Raw genomic sequence first — 13565 nt, 5'->3', positions numbered from 1 at the left:
AAATTTTTAATATAAAATATATAAAAAGAATTTAAAATATATAATAATTTTAAATTTTTAAAAAATATCGACGTCATATTATAACAAGATGGCAACGTCGTATTATAGTTGAAATTGATGTATAATGTGAAGATAAAAAGGGAATATCGAGAATAAAATGAGCTGAGATAAAAATAACAATAATCCCTTGGATCGAAGTCATTTTCTACAGTGTCTAGACAATTCTCTCCTCCAAAGTTTTTCCCTTCCCCCACTCTTTAAATACATCACCACTCAGCTTTTCTCCTTCCTCATCTGAGATCCAATTCAACCTTAAACCATAGTTCGAATTTCAAGGGAGACAGAAAAAAGGAAAAAAAACACAACAATGGTGGGTTCCCCTTCACACCCCAAAATTTCTCCTTTTTTGTTGCAAGTAATAACCCTTTTTCCCCCTCTTTGAGTTTTGTCCACAGGGAGATGGGGTGAACCAGGAAACCAAATGGGAAGGCTACGCTGATTGGAGGAACCGGCCAGCTTTGAAGGGAAGACACGGTGGCGTTTTTGCTGCATCTTTTGTGTTGGGTAATTAGCTTAGTTTGCCTATGAATGGACCGGGTTTCGACTGACATGTTCATGTAATGATTAGATTTTGGTCGTGTTTTTCAGTTGTGGAAGTGCTGGAGAATTTGGCCTACTTGGCGAATGCCAGCAACCTGGTGATGTATCTGTCCAAGTACATGCACTTATCACCCTCTAAATCGGCCAACAATGTCACAAATTTCATGGGGACAGCTTTCCTTCTAGCCCTGCTCGGAGGCTTCTTGTCTGATACTTCCACCACCACGTATCATATCTACTTGATAAGCGCATTCATCGAGTTTCTGGTACTACTTCATATTAAATTTCATTCCTGGGGGTTTCATTTTGCATTTCATCTGCATTTTCTATTTGAGAAAGCAATTATTTAGAGCCTTTTTTTGCATGAAAAGATTACTTTTAAGAAAACAACAAAATGGGCACAAAAATAAAAGTAAATGACAGTGGCCAAACATCTGACTGTGCAAAGCATTAAAGGTTTAAGGGCCGCCATAGGCTCGAGCAACACCGTCTGTTTTTGTTAATCTCTCGAGGCCTTGCCATAAATGTTAGTATCATGAATTTAGATAACATCAAAATTTATTTGGGTGTCCAATGATATTATGAAACGGCTAAATGGTCGGGTCCCTAGTGAAAATGGAAACGTATCCAATCGAACGCAACGCCTTGGGAAATGGGACTGAGAAGGTGGCGGGGACCCGTTTGTTTCTTTGAACTATTTCTGTCGTCATTCACGACATGAGAAACTTCTTTTTCTCGGTTTCGGCAAAGATAGTAAACATGGCCATACTTATCTTGTCTTATTGCTTTGGAAATCTTGTCCCCACCCAACATGGGACAGATGGTAACTGTTTTGGTTCGACACCTGTTGTCAGAATGTCCAAATCGTCGCAGCTTTGGGTACTGCCGGAGGCCACGTTTGTCCGACGAGAGGTCGTACGGTCGACGTCTAGGATACGGAAGTTTGATCCACCAATGAGTTTATATTAAGTGGGACGAAATTAGAAGTAGACAGAACAGCGAAGATCAAATCCATTACATCTTAAACTGGGTTTATCTTCAAAGTGCAAAAATGACATTATATATATATAGACGAAAGGGTTACTTATTTTGGGTAGGTTCATGAGCCATGTGTGTGGCTAATGGTTACTGTGGTAGACCCAAAGTGAGACTTGGAATGTCTGTTGAAATGAGAAGTGAGAATCAAATCCACATGCACCATATTTGTTAAGCCAAGTAGAAAGCAGCACCAGGTTCATTATAACGACATTCCATCCACTCTCTATTCCAAAATCTTGTGTGCGCGTGGATAAGTGATAGTGGAGAGTGAAATTTAAATTTAATTCGATTAATTATTTGATTAATTATTTGTTTTATATGATTATTTTTATTTTAAAATTTTGTTTGTGTATATCTTATTTACAAAAATTTTATATTATTAATATATACGTACTTACTCTAAAGAATATTTTTATTATTATAATTATGTCGAGTTTATTAATGTGAACCCGAAATGATTTTATTAGGGTTTGATCATTCTTACAATACAAGCTCGGACACCCTCCCTAAAGCCACCCACATGCCATCCATCAACATCGTCGATTCCATGCGAGGAAGTTAGTGGAGCCAAAGCGGGTATGCTGTTCGTAGGACTCTATCTGGTGGCACTCGGCATTGGAGGTATAAAGGGTTCTTTGCCAACGCATGGTGCCGAGCAGTTCGATGAGACTACCCCAAAGGGACGGAAGCAAAGATCCACCTTCTTCAATTACTTCGTCTTCAGTCTCTCGTTTGGTGCCCTTATTGCGGTCACATTCGTCGTGTGGGTAGAAGATAACAAAGGATGGGAATGGGGTTTCGCCATATCCACGATCTCGATCTTGTTATCGATCCCGATCTTCCTTGCCGGCTCGATGTTTTATCGGAACAAAATACCTTTTGGCAGCCCTTTGACAACCATTTGCAAGGCAAATTTCAGATGCTAAAAGGAACTTGAAAGTGTGTTTTGCTTGATTGAATTCCTAAAAAGATGAAATGAATGTAATAATGTATGTGTTTGTACAGGTTTTGGTTGCTGCTATGCTGAACAGTTGCGTTAGCCGAAGCCCGAGCAATGTCATTGTGAACCTTGCCGCGAGCCCCTCCTATCGGACCGAAACCAGCAAGGGGGATGAAGAAAATGGTAAACATAATCAAATTCCATCAATTAGTCTCAAATTCATAAACAGAGCAGTGGTGAACAACCCTGCATGCCCGGCACTTGAATGTTCGGTCCAGCAAGTAGAGGAAGTAAAGATTGTGCTTAAAATCCTTCCCATATTCGCTTGCACAATTGTTCTCAACTGCTGCCTAGCTCAGCTCTCCACATTCTCCGTCGAACAAGCAGCCACCATGAACACTAAGCTCGGTTCATTGAAAATCCCACCGGCCTCCCTTCCGGTTTTCCCGGTCGTATTCATCATGATCCTAGCCCCCGTTTACGATCACTTCATCATCCCAATCGCTCGGAGGCTAAACAAAACCGAGACTGGCATCTCTCAATTGCAACGAATCGGAATTGGGTTATTTCTTTCGATAATAGCCATGGCAGTGGCAGCTCTTATTGAAATAAAGCGAAAGAGGGTGGCGATTAACTCGGGCCTACTCGACTCGAACAGTCCATTACCCATTACATTTTTCTGGATTGCATTGCAGTATTTGTTTCTGGGATCGGCAGATCTTTTCACCTTGGCAGGGTTACTTGAATTTTTCTTCACGGAGGCTCCATCAAGCATGAGATCCTTGGCTACATCTCTCTGCTGGACTTCTTTGGCCATGGGGTATTATTTGAGCTCCGTGATCGTATCGATAGTAAACAACGTGACGGAGAGCTCCGGGAACAAGCCGTGGCTCTCTGGTCATACGATAAATGGGTATCGTCTCGATCGATTCTACTGGCTTATGTGCGTGCTTAGCGTGTTGAATTTCATGCATTACCTTTTCTGGGCCAAGCGCTACAAATACATATCAGTGGGATCTTACAAGTGAAACGCAACAACCAGTGGCGAAAGCTTGAATTCATTGAAGCAGCAAGTGTTTGGGTTATTCGAGCAAACGGCTGGATGAACTCATTGAAACCCATAAACTCAGCTCGGGCCATTGACGTAAAAGCCAAACTCCGTGCTCATCTGATATTGTTGATAAGCTTGTAAATTGGCAACTATGCCAGAACTGAGGGACCGTTGTTGCTCTTTATTTAACCAATGATGTACTTTTAGTTTTATTTCTCTAGGATAACGTTATGTGGCATGAAATTAATGTTAGAACTAATTTAGAGTTTGCATCATTAGAATTTGATAATCGAAAATTTTGTTTTTTATAAGGAAATAAAAATCAAATGCATAAATTAGAAAAGGACAAAGAATAGGAAGTGCTTGTACGCCAAAGTATAACTGTCGTTGTATAATACGAATCTTAAGAATGAAAACAATAAGCCTACTGCTTATTAAACTCAATTATGCTATCAATATATTATTTTTAATTTGTTATTTTTGCTAAAGTGGGAAAAGAACAGAATAAGAATATTTTTAATATCTCAAAATTTGGACTGGTGACTAAAATGTAAATTATGAAAGTTTGGGATCAAAGTGTAAAGTTGTAAAAATTAAGGGACTAAAAATGTAAAATTTTAAAAGTTATATTTTGGGTATATAAATAAGTAGTTCAGCCCAAAACAATTATTTTAGTGGGGTTCAAAATTTTGATTTGGAGTTTGTATAAAAGTTTATTAAAGGACAAAAATCGAAAGGATATTCAAATAATCGGATTGAATCGGAAGTCTATAAAAATTTGAAAGAAGGTAATTTTGGGTTAGAAAAATTATATGGGTATTTTTAATTAGTAGAATTTGAAGTGGATTGGTGTAATTTGGTGGAAAGTGCACTATAAAGTGGAATAGTGCAATATAGTGACTAAAATGAAATTTTAGAAAATTGGAGGGTCAGAGAGAAAAATTTAGAGATGAGATTTTTATAGTTATTTATATACCCAAAATATAACTTTTAAAATTTTACATTTTTTGTTCTTAAACTTTTACAATTTTACATTTTAATTCCTAAACTTTCATAATTTACATTTTGGTCACTAGTCCAACTTTGAGATATTAAAATTCTCAAGCACAAAGTGTTGAATATATAGCTTTTCTTTCTTATTAAACAATGACGCCTTCGTCGGGTAACACTTTGTTTGTACCGTACCATTGACGACCGTTGAGGTCGTTCTAGCTGCAGGCCGTCGTATCGACATTGCATGGGTTGGAGTTGAATAAGTAAATAAAGCATTAGCCGTCATTGTATCCGCCGATTTGGATAAGGAAACTGTTTCGATTGAGTAAACCGGAAGAACATTAGGTAACGTCAGTGCTCGAATCTGAGACATCTATGAATAAAAATCGTCCCTTTAACTATTGTCATTAATTTAATTTTTAATATTTTATTTCCTCTTGATTGAATATAAATTTTTAGTTAATTAACTATCAACGTTTGATGTGATAATTATATGTTTCTAAATCGATAACATGATACATGTTATATATATAAATGATTTCACATGTATCACATATATAACTGATAATGTGACACATGCAAATGATGATAGGGTACATATCATATAATCTCTTTGAACACATAATACTTATTACGTCAACTACAAATATTGAGCATTAGTCGATTAACGACTTTTATCTAACTAGAAATATTGTCTTAAAATAAAATATTAGAAGATAAGATATTTAAAAATAAAAATAAATATTTTATCAAATATGTTTAAGTAAAATTTAATATTATATCGTTTGATTAATTAACTCATGATTTAAGCAAATCATTTAAGCCCAAAGGAAAATTACAAAGGTTGGGCTATAAATGCGATAGTTTTACTGGAATGGGCTCAAGGCTTACAGGGAATGGGGTAGAGCAGAAGCAGATTTAAACGTAAACTCAAATCAATCGAACAACCGAATTTAGTGCGGTTAAAATGTCCCGTCAGGAAATGAGATCTCCCTTTTCCCAGGCACCAAGCAGTTAACAAGACTGAACAAGGAAAACTCATCAGCATTTGATCTCCGATCGGGTAATCGCTTCACGATATTCCATTTCCTGTTATCTCATTCATTTTCTATTTCTAATCATATGCAAATCGTTCGATCGCATTTTTGTTATTGGATTTCATTTTTCGTTTTTTTTCTGAATTATTTACCTTTAGATTTGCCTGGTTGTAAATATTAGTGATTTTACTTGATGTCTTAATCCAGTTTCCGATCAGGAATCGTAAGAGTTCACAGTTTTATCCAGTTTACTAGATTTTACTTCTGTGATTTCACTTAGCTAGAATTGTTATTTTTATATATTTTGCTTGAAATTTATTGTAAACATAAAAAAGTTAAAATCCAAGATAATTTGAAGACTTAAAGGGCAAGGATTTTTCGGTGAATGAAAATTGGCCTAGTTTAGCTTATTGTAGGAAGAATTGTTCTGTTCATTTGGTTTGGTTGTATTTAAATTTCACTTTTGCTTGAGAGACTGGAGCCGAGTAAGAAACTTGATTGATTTTGAGAGAGAAACAGCCATTGGTTGTTCATGGTATGATGGCATTCTTGTTTTTATAGTAGAACTTGTTTATCGAGTACTTGAGTTGTAAATTATCGTTGCAGAAGCTGATTTTGGTGGAAACAATGAACTTTCTTCTGCCACGGCCCAATCAACAGGGAACAGCTGAACCACCTCCAGTACAAGTGGATATGCTTGAGTCATCTTATGTTCCCAAGTCTGTGAAAAGTTTGGAAAGGCTTATAGTAGAAGATCCATTTCCTGAGTATCCCACGGTTGAAAATCATGGACAAGGCAATGGATTTTTAGGCAAGAATTCTGATGTTGCTAGTGATAAGAATGCTTCTGTTATCCCGAGCCACACTGATGTTACTGAGGAGGATGGATGGATCATTATTCCACATAGTAAGTACAAAGAACAAATTATCCACTAAAGCCAACTAAATCGCACATTTTTGTTTGGTAATTCTTGATTTTTGGTAGTATTTCTCATCTCTACTTATGTTTTTATTGATTGGATTTCACTCATTTTCGTTCCTTTTTCTCCTCTCCTTTTTCCTTTAAAAAAAAGATAATTTTGTAAAATAGTGATTTGTTTTGACATAGAGAGCTTGGCATCAAGTGTATGACACCATGGTGTGCATCGAGTCAATCTGATTTTAACATCCGAATCACAGATATTTGAGGTTGCGTAGAAAGCCAACAGCTTGATATTTGTTTCAATTGCTCATTTATGACGTCTGGAAATTAGACTGAGAATGCAGTAATTACTGAAATATGAAAGTTAAATGTACCAAATTTTGATAGTAGAAGAAGTGTTTATGAACATCTGGTTGGTTAATAGATATATTTTGATAGGTTGTAATTTTAACTATAGTGTCATTGGTATGACATAGAATTGTGCGTGTGATGGCTTGTTAGATTCTTAAGGTTTACCATGTTGATGGAATCATTTTGAGAACATTTCTACTTGATTGTAATTTCCTGATATTTTCTATCTCCCTGAAGTTTTTATCGGTTTTTGTTCTTGATCTGCTTCCTGAGTTAATATGCAAGTATTTGGTATTTCTTAGTTATATGCTAATCTTGATATGCCTGTCTAGAGGCTCTCCCCGAAGAATGGAATCATGCACCAGACGTACGCTTATTACGTTCCCTGGATCGTTCTTTTGTTTTTCCTGGTACTAATTTTCTTTTCAGCCTCTTATTTCCCCTGGATCGTTCTTTTGTTTTTCCTGGTACTAATTTTCTTTTCAGCCTCTTATTTCTTTAAAGATTTATTATGTTTTTTATTTGCATTCACTCGGGAGATATTCTGTTTGAAACTTGAAATCTTTCCTGTTTTCTTCTCCAGGTGAACAAGTTCATGTTCTAGCATGCTTATCAGCATCTAATCAGGAAACAGAAATTATTACCCCTTTTAAAGTTGCTGCAGTGATGTGTAAAAGTGGCATGCGCAAATACGCTAAGAAACAAAATTTAAACACGGAGGGTAAGACAAATTCAGTGGCTGGAGGAGAGGAAGTGAATCATGGTGGTGCTGTAATGGATCTGAATGATGAGAAATTGGAGAAAGAGAAGATTAATCCTGCAAAAGATGTCCATGATAGTGAATCATTTCTTAGAATGGAAGAGCATAAAAGACGAACTGAAACACTATTAAAAAGGTTTAATAACTCTCATTTCTTTGTTAGGATTGCAGAGAGGGGTGAACCTCTGTGGTCGAAAAAAAGTGCTCCTCAGACAGCTTCTGATTCATCTGAAATAGATAGTCAATGGTCTGCTCAAAATGAAGCCGAAACCACTGCCAAGAACATATCTAGTCTGACTGCTGTTATTGATAGAGGAAACTTTGATGCCAATGTTTCTGGTGGAGCAACTAGAGGTACTGTCAAGTGTTGCTCTCTTTCCAATGGAGATATAGTGGTAAGCACCACTGAAGAACTATGTTGTTAATGATATTGTTTTACTGTTTACTTTGACTTTGGAAATGCGGGAGGCATTTGTACTTAATTTGTTTAGCTGATAGTAATAAGTTGTCTGTTTTGCATGCAATGCTATTGTAAACTCTGCATGATAGTTCTGTCTGACCATGTTGGATGTGTGTTATTGTCAACCTGGTAAACATTCAGCCGGGTGCCGTAACTGCGGTGTGCTTAAAACCCAGATTTGCCTAGGGATGACACATAAAAGTAATGCACTCTCTGCAACCGTCTCTGCCTCTTTCTTGAACCATCCTTTCTGTCTTGCCTCCAATTAGAGGCTAATGCAGTTTCCAATCCACCACTGTCAAAAACTGTAAAGAATCTACCTTCCTATCCCGAAATCTGTCTCCCTTTTCTGACAAGAAATCTTTTAATTACAGTGCTACAGTCAGTTGAATTTCCTATTGGAAAAGGAAAAGGGAGGAGAATAGAGGGATTTTTTAGCTGAGCTGTTGAGATTAGCCATAATGATGACAAGATGGGGAGCACTATTGGTTATGTCATGTGGATCTCCTAAACTCCTCTTCAATAGATCTTTGCTAATGAGAGTGTGAGACCTTGCTGCTTGATATCCAGATTTGCTGACATTACCTGTAGTCACAGGTTTGAGTTATTGGATCAATGCTATTGTGAGAAACATAAAAAGTAATTACAGGTAGGATATTTCTACCTTGTCATTCGGAGGCTTGCTCGCGAGGGCTCCTTGAGACCTTGCTGCTTGATATCCAGATTTGCTGACATTACCTGTAGTCACAGGTTTGAGTTATTGGATCAATGCTATTGTGAGAAACTTAAAAAGTAATTACAGGTAGGATATTTCTACCTTGTCATTCGGAGGCTTGCTCGCGAGGGCTCCTTCTAGCCAACCTACTCGGCATTGCTAGTCATGTAAACTGAATTTGATTGAATCATACTTTCAGTATGCTACCTTTTACAAGCTGACTGCTGGCATGTTCATCTTCCTAGCCCCCCCCCCCCCAAAAAAAAAATGTACTAGAGGAAATTTATTCAGTTTTTTAAATTTCTTTCAATTAACAATTATCTTGCTCTGCTTCTGCAATCAATTGCAGAAGCTCTTGGATGCGTTTTGTTTCATGATCAATTGTTCTAGTTGGCATTCTTTTGGGAAGGTTCTAATTGGCATATTGAATTAACTCTTTTCCTTGCGCTAGGTGACTTGTCGATTCAGGCTAATGATTCTCATTCTATTTCTCTGTTTGGAAGGATGCAGGTACTTTTACAAGTAAATGTTGGCATTGGTTTTCTCAGAGACCCTGTCATTGAAATTCTTCAATTTGAGAAATTTCAGGAAAGAAACCTGTCTGAGAATCGGGAAAACTTAGTCTATGCAAATCAAGACCCATGTGGAGAACTGTTGAAATGGTTGCTTCCTGTAGATAACACACTTCCTTCGCCTCGTGCTTTATCTTCTCCTTTAGGTTCTTCTTCTGCTTCTGCTTCTGCTTCTGGAATGGGTAGCCCATCTCATAGGTCTAGCCATTCTGCCTCCTCTGGTTCTCAGCTCTTTTCTTTTAGTAATTTAAGAAGTTACTCCATGTCATCACTTCCTCAAAGTGTTACTCTTCCTCGGGGACCTATTAAAGCCCAAAGTTCTAAATCATCATTTGACCTTGATGAGGTGGATCGTTACTCTTCTCAAAAGATTTTGAAGAGTCAAAGAACAGGGGTTGAAGAGCTTTTATCTTTCCGGGGTGTGTCACTAGAGCGGGAAAGATTTTCTGTTAGTTGTGGGTTACGGGGGATCCATATCCCGGGAAGAAGATGGAGTAAGAAACTTGAAATAATTCAACCTGTTGAGATCCGTTCTTATGTTGCCAACTGCAATACAGATGACCTTCTTTGCGTTCAGATAAAGGTAAACCCTAATGCTTACTATACCTGGTATATCATGAACTCTGATCCTCCACTCTCTGTGGACATGGTCAATAGGTTCTTTTATTCACTTGTGATGTTATTTTGCAGAATGTTTCTCCAGCACATATACCAGAAATTGTTGTATACGTAGATGCTATAACAATTGTTTTAGAAGAGTCTTCAAAAGTTGGACCACCTGCTTCCTTACCAATTGCATGTATTGAAGCTGGAAACGATCATAGTTTGCCAAATCTACCTCTCAGGTTGTTTTCACTCTAGATACCTTAATTTACTTTTCAAACTGTTCTTTGACATTTTGCAGTTTAGCTTGATGATTAAGGTGTACCCCCAAAATGCAAAATATATCCATATTTTGTTGCTGTATTTAGTCATTCTTTCTTAAAATAGATGGCATAATGTGCTGATATTATGAGCAACAAGAAATTGTTGCAAAATATTAAATAGTAAATTCACAACATATGGCAGTTATCTACTTCTTGTGTGTGTTCAGAATCAAGGTTTAGAAAAATTGTTTCTACCGTCTCATGGGTGTCTAAGTGGGAAGGGCTGTCCCTTCCCATGAGCTTATCGATAGTTTCTGTTGCAGGAGGGGTGAAGAGCATTCTTTTATTTTAAAACCAGCTTCTTCTATGTGGAAGAACATCAAAACTTATGGAGAAGAGTCCAAGGCAACCAGTTGGAAATCCCTTTTGAAGACATTCAACAAAAAGGGGAGTTCTTTGATTGGTAACCAGTATGCAATTATGGTAGCATGTCATTGCAACTACAGTGGTATGCGTGTCCTTTTCTTTGAGTTCACAACATCATCTGGAAAGCTTTGCATTAATTACATTTTCTAACTATTAGAGTATCGTTTTTTTTTTTTCATGTTAAATAGAGTCAAGGTTGTTTTTAAAGCAACCAACTAATTGGAGACCACGTATTTCAAGGGATCTTATGATCTCTGTCACAAGCGAAATGTCAGGACAATATTCTGGATCAAGTGAAAGATCCTCCCAGCTTCCCGTTCAGGTTTTATTCTATCTGATTCCCACCCTCTTTCGTCCTCACACACTTCGTACATATTAATCTGTGAGAACATTCTGCTTGTGTGATTGTCAGGTTTTAACTCTTAAGGCTTCAAATTTGACACCCGAGGATCTAACTATGGCCGTTCTTGCTCCAGCCTCCTTTAACTCACCCCCATCTGTGTTATCCTTGAATTCTTATCCAACAACGCCAAGGAGCCCATTTCTTGGTTTTTCTGCCTTTGCCGGGAAAGCAAGTAGAGAGAGGCATGCTAGTGCAATGCAGAGACTTGGCTCAATGCCCGCTGTATCAGAGAGTCAGAAACAGAATGGTGATGCTAGGACTAGGTCTATTTCTTTTGATGAGCAGTTGCCTCCAATAACTAATTTCATTCCAACTTCTGGTTTGGAATGTACTCATGTCTGGCTGCAGAGTAGAGTACCACTAGGGTAATGTATCGTTACCACCTTTTTCTAATATTATTTCACACTTCGAATACACAAATGATAACAAATCAATCGATTGCTTCAGACGTGTTCCTGCTCAATCTACGGCTACCATTAAGATGGAGCTACTTCCGTTGACTGAAGGCATAATAACACTGGACAGTTTACGGATTGATGTCAAGGAGAAAGGTATCCATCTGGGTTTTTTTTTTTTTTTTTTTTATGATCTTCCTTAAAAATGACAAGATAAAAAATGTTAGAATATATCTGTTATGGGATCAATTATTTAGCACTAAGCTTGCCTGTTCTCGATCGAATATCAAGTAGTCTCTCTTCAACCATAAGTTAGTTTTACATTTTATGTTTACATTTCCTTGAGCACATTTCGCAGATTGTGTTCATCTCATTCTAGTTTCTTCATTCCGTAAAGCGTTACACTATCTTACCGGATAACGTCAAATGTTCATGTTTTATCTTTCATGGTGAATCATTTTATGATGCAACAGGTCGCACGTATATCCCGGAGCACTCACCGATGATAAATGCGACTACTAGCATCTCCACGCGGATTATTTAAGATGGATTGCAAATCGTGTTTCTTATTTTACTTTCATTTCATGTTTAACCATCAAGGATTTCAAAGCGTAATTCATTTTGTTACCCTGTATTCAGCTTTTACTGCCATAGTGTGCACAATCTTTGGAACCGAGATGGATATCTTCCCTCGTTGAGCAGCAAGCGAACTAGTCAGAAAAATACAACCGCAAAATGATTCCTTATATTGTATCTAGAGAATGACCTTTTTTTTTACCCCCTTTGACAGGAAAGAAACTTTCTTTGTATCTAGAGATAGGTGCAATGATACGATCTATTGTATTAAAGAATTCATATATTAAGCTTTGAAGATTGCTTAAAATGAATACGTAAAGGATAAAGTACACAAATGGTCCTTCGACTATAGGGCATTATTTTATCGAGCTCCTTGATTATTAAAAGTTATGAAATGGTCTCTCGAGTCTCGACTATAGGGAGTTGTTTTGTTGGGTCATCGACTATTAAAAGTTACAAAACGGTCATTCGACCATTCATTATGTTCCAAACTCGTCATTTTCTATTAAAAAATCAACGGTCATCTGAGTTGGACGTTAACATGCTCACTAAGATATGATAGTTATTTGAGATTATGAGATCAAATTTTATCATATCTTAGTTAACATGTTAACATACAACTTAGATTGTAGTCAAAATTTTAACAAAAAATGATAAGTTCGGAACATAATGAAGAGTCAGGTGAACTTTTTTGTAACTTTTAATACTCAATAGACTTAATAAAATAATTTCATATAATCATAGGATCATTTTATAACTTTAATAAATCAAGTGACTTAATAAAACAATATCCTATAGTCAAGAGATCGTTTATATACCCATATGTAAAATACTAAAATAAATATCACATCATAGGTAAATTGATGAACAAAGACAAGTAACTAAGGCACCGATAGATGATCTTAAATGAAATGGGAATTTGGTAGGTGTGAAAACCTGATCATTGTTCAAAGCCAGAATCCATATGAATGTGAACAAAACTGCATTGCTTGGAGATTGGGCAATGAGAAAAGTCGATTACAACGACAAACAAACAATCATCCAATTATGAACTGAACTCCAATTCTGTGATTATGAGAAAAGTCGTCTGCACTAATCGGGTTCTGAAGTCAATACTGACATTTATTACATTACGATATGATTAGGATGTTTTTTGGTTTTATATGGTTATGCCACTATCCACAAATCATGTGGTTTAAAAAAACTCGAGTTTTAAACAAATGTTATCTTAAAGAAAATAAAATTAATACAATTCAACGATTAAATAAACAATGACAGGGTCCAATTCTTATAAGAGGAAATGCTAACTAAAATACAGAGAAAATAATTATTTCCAAAAATTTATTAGAATTCAAATTTGAAGTATTTAATAAATTTATGAATTATTTATTTGCGATCAATATATCTCCTTTGACTATAACCGTATGACAACATCAAGAAATATCCCTTACATGTATATA

General features: G+C 36.6%; 2 protein-coding genes across 2 annotated transcripts; both read left to right on the top strand.

Moving 5' to 3' along the window:
* Positions 1 to 271: 271 nt before the first annotated feature.
* On the top strand, positions 272 to 3850 carry LOC120181131 (protein NRT1/ PTR FAMILY 4.6-like). The gene is made up of 5 exons (XM_039186328.1): positions 272 to 370; positions 456 to 564; positions 649 to 866; positions 2106 to 2546; positions 2644 to 3850. Exons 1-5 carry the CDS (start codon positions 368 to 370, stop codon positions 3604 to 3606), a joined length of 1734 nt encoding a protein of 577 aa, XP_039042259.1. The 5' UTR covers positions 272 to 367; the 3' UTR covers positions 3607 to 3850.
* Positions 3851 to 5553: 1703 nt separating this feature from the next.
* Positions 5554 to 12344, top strand: LOC120181135. The gene is made up of 11 exons (XM_039186333.1): positions 5554 to 5683; positions 6264 to 6566; positions 7265 to 7342; positions 7516 to 8087; positions 9378 to 10022; positions 10130 to 10284; positions 10629 to 10813; positions 10920 to 11053; positions 11144 to 11499; positions 11582 to 11685; positions 12003 to 12344. Exons 2-11 carry the CDS (start codon positions 6287 to 6289, stop codon positions 12071 to 12073), a joined length of 2580 nt encoding a protein of 859 aa, XP_039042264.1. The 5' UTR covers positions 5554 to 5683; positions 6264 to 6286; the 3' UTR covers positions 12074 to 12344.
* The last annotated feature ends 1221 nt before the right edge of the window (positions 12345 to 13565 follow it).

The sequence above is a fragment of the Hibiscus syriacus genome, unplaced genomic scaffold (genome assembly GCF_006381635.1).
Source record: "Hibiscus syriacus cultivar Baekdansim isolate YM2019G1 unplaced genomic scaffold, ASM638163v2 tig00112517_pilon, whole genome shotgun sequence".
Taxonomy (NCBI): domain Eukaryota; kingdom Viridiplantae; phylum Streptophyta; class Magnoliopsida; order Malvales; family Malvaceae; genus Hibiscus; species Hibiscus syriacus.
Note: the sequence above shows the minus strand (reverse complement) of the source record. Positions and strands in the feature narration are given on the sequence as shown.

What these genes read in the sequence shown, in the direction of transcription:
- LOC120181131 (XM_039186328.1), top strand. An exon ending in GCGCATTCATCGAGTTTCTG is followed by an intron (nt 867 to 2,105) that starts GTACTACTTCAT and finishes TGATTTTATTAG; the next exon opens with GGTTTGATCATTCTTACAAT. An exon ending in CTTTGACAACCATTTGCAAG is followed by an intron (nt 2,547 to 2,643) that starts GCAAATTTCAGA and finishes GTGTTTGTACAG; the next exon opens with GTTTTGGTTGCTGCTATGCT.
- LOC120181135 (XM_039186333.1), top strand. Translation starts at nt 6,287, where the DNA reads ATGAACTTTCTTCTGCCACGGCCCAATCAACAGGGAACAGCTGAACCA. An exon ending in TTTCCAATGGAGATATAGTG is followed by an intron (nt 8,088 to 9,377) that starts GTAAGCACCACT and finishes GGAAGGATGCAG; the next exon opens with GTACTTTTACAAGTAAATGT. An exon ending in TTCTTTGCGTTCAGATAAAG is followed by an intron (nt 10,023 to 10,129) that starts GTAAACCCTAAT and finishes GTTATTTTGCAG; the next exon opens with AATGTTTCTCCAGCACATAT.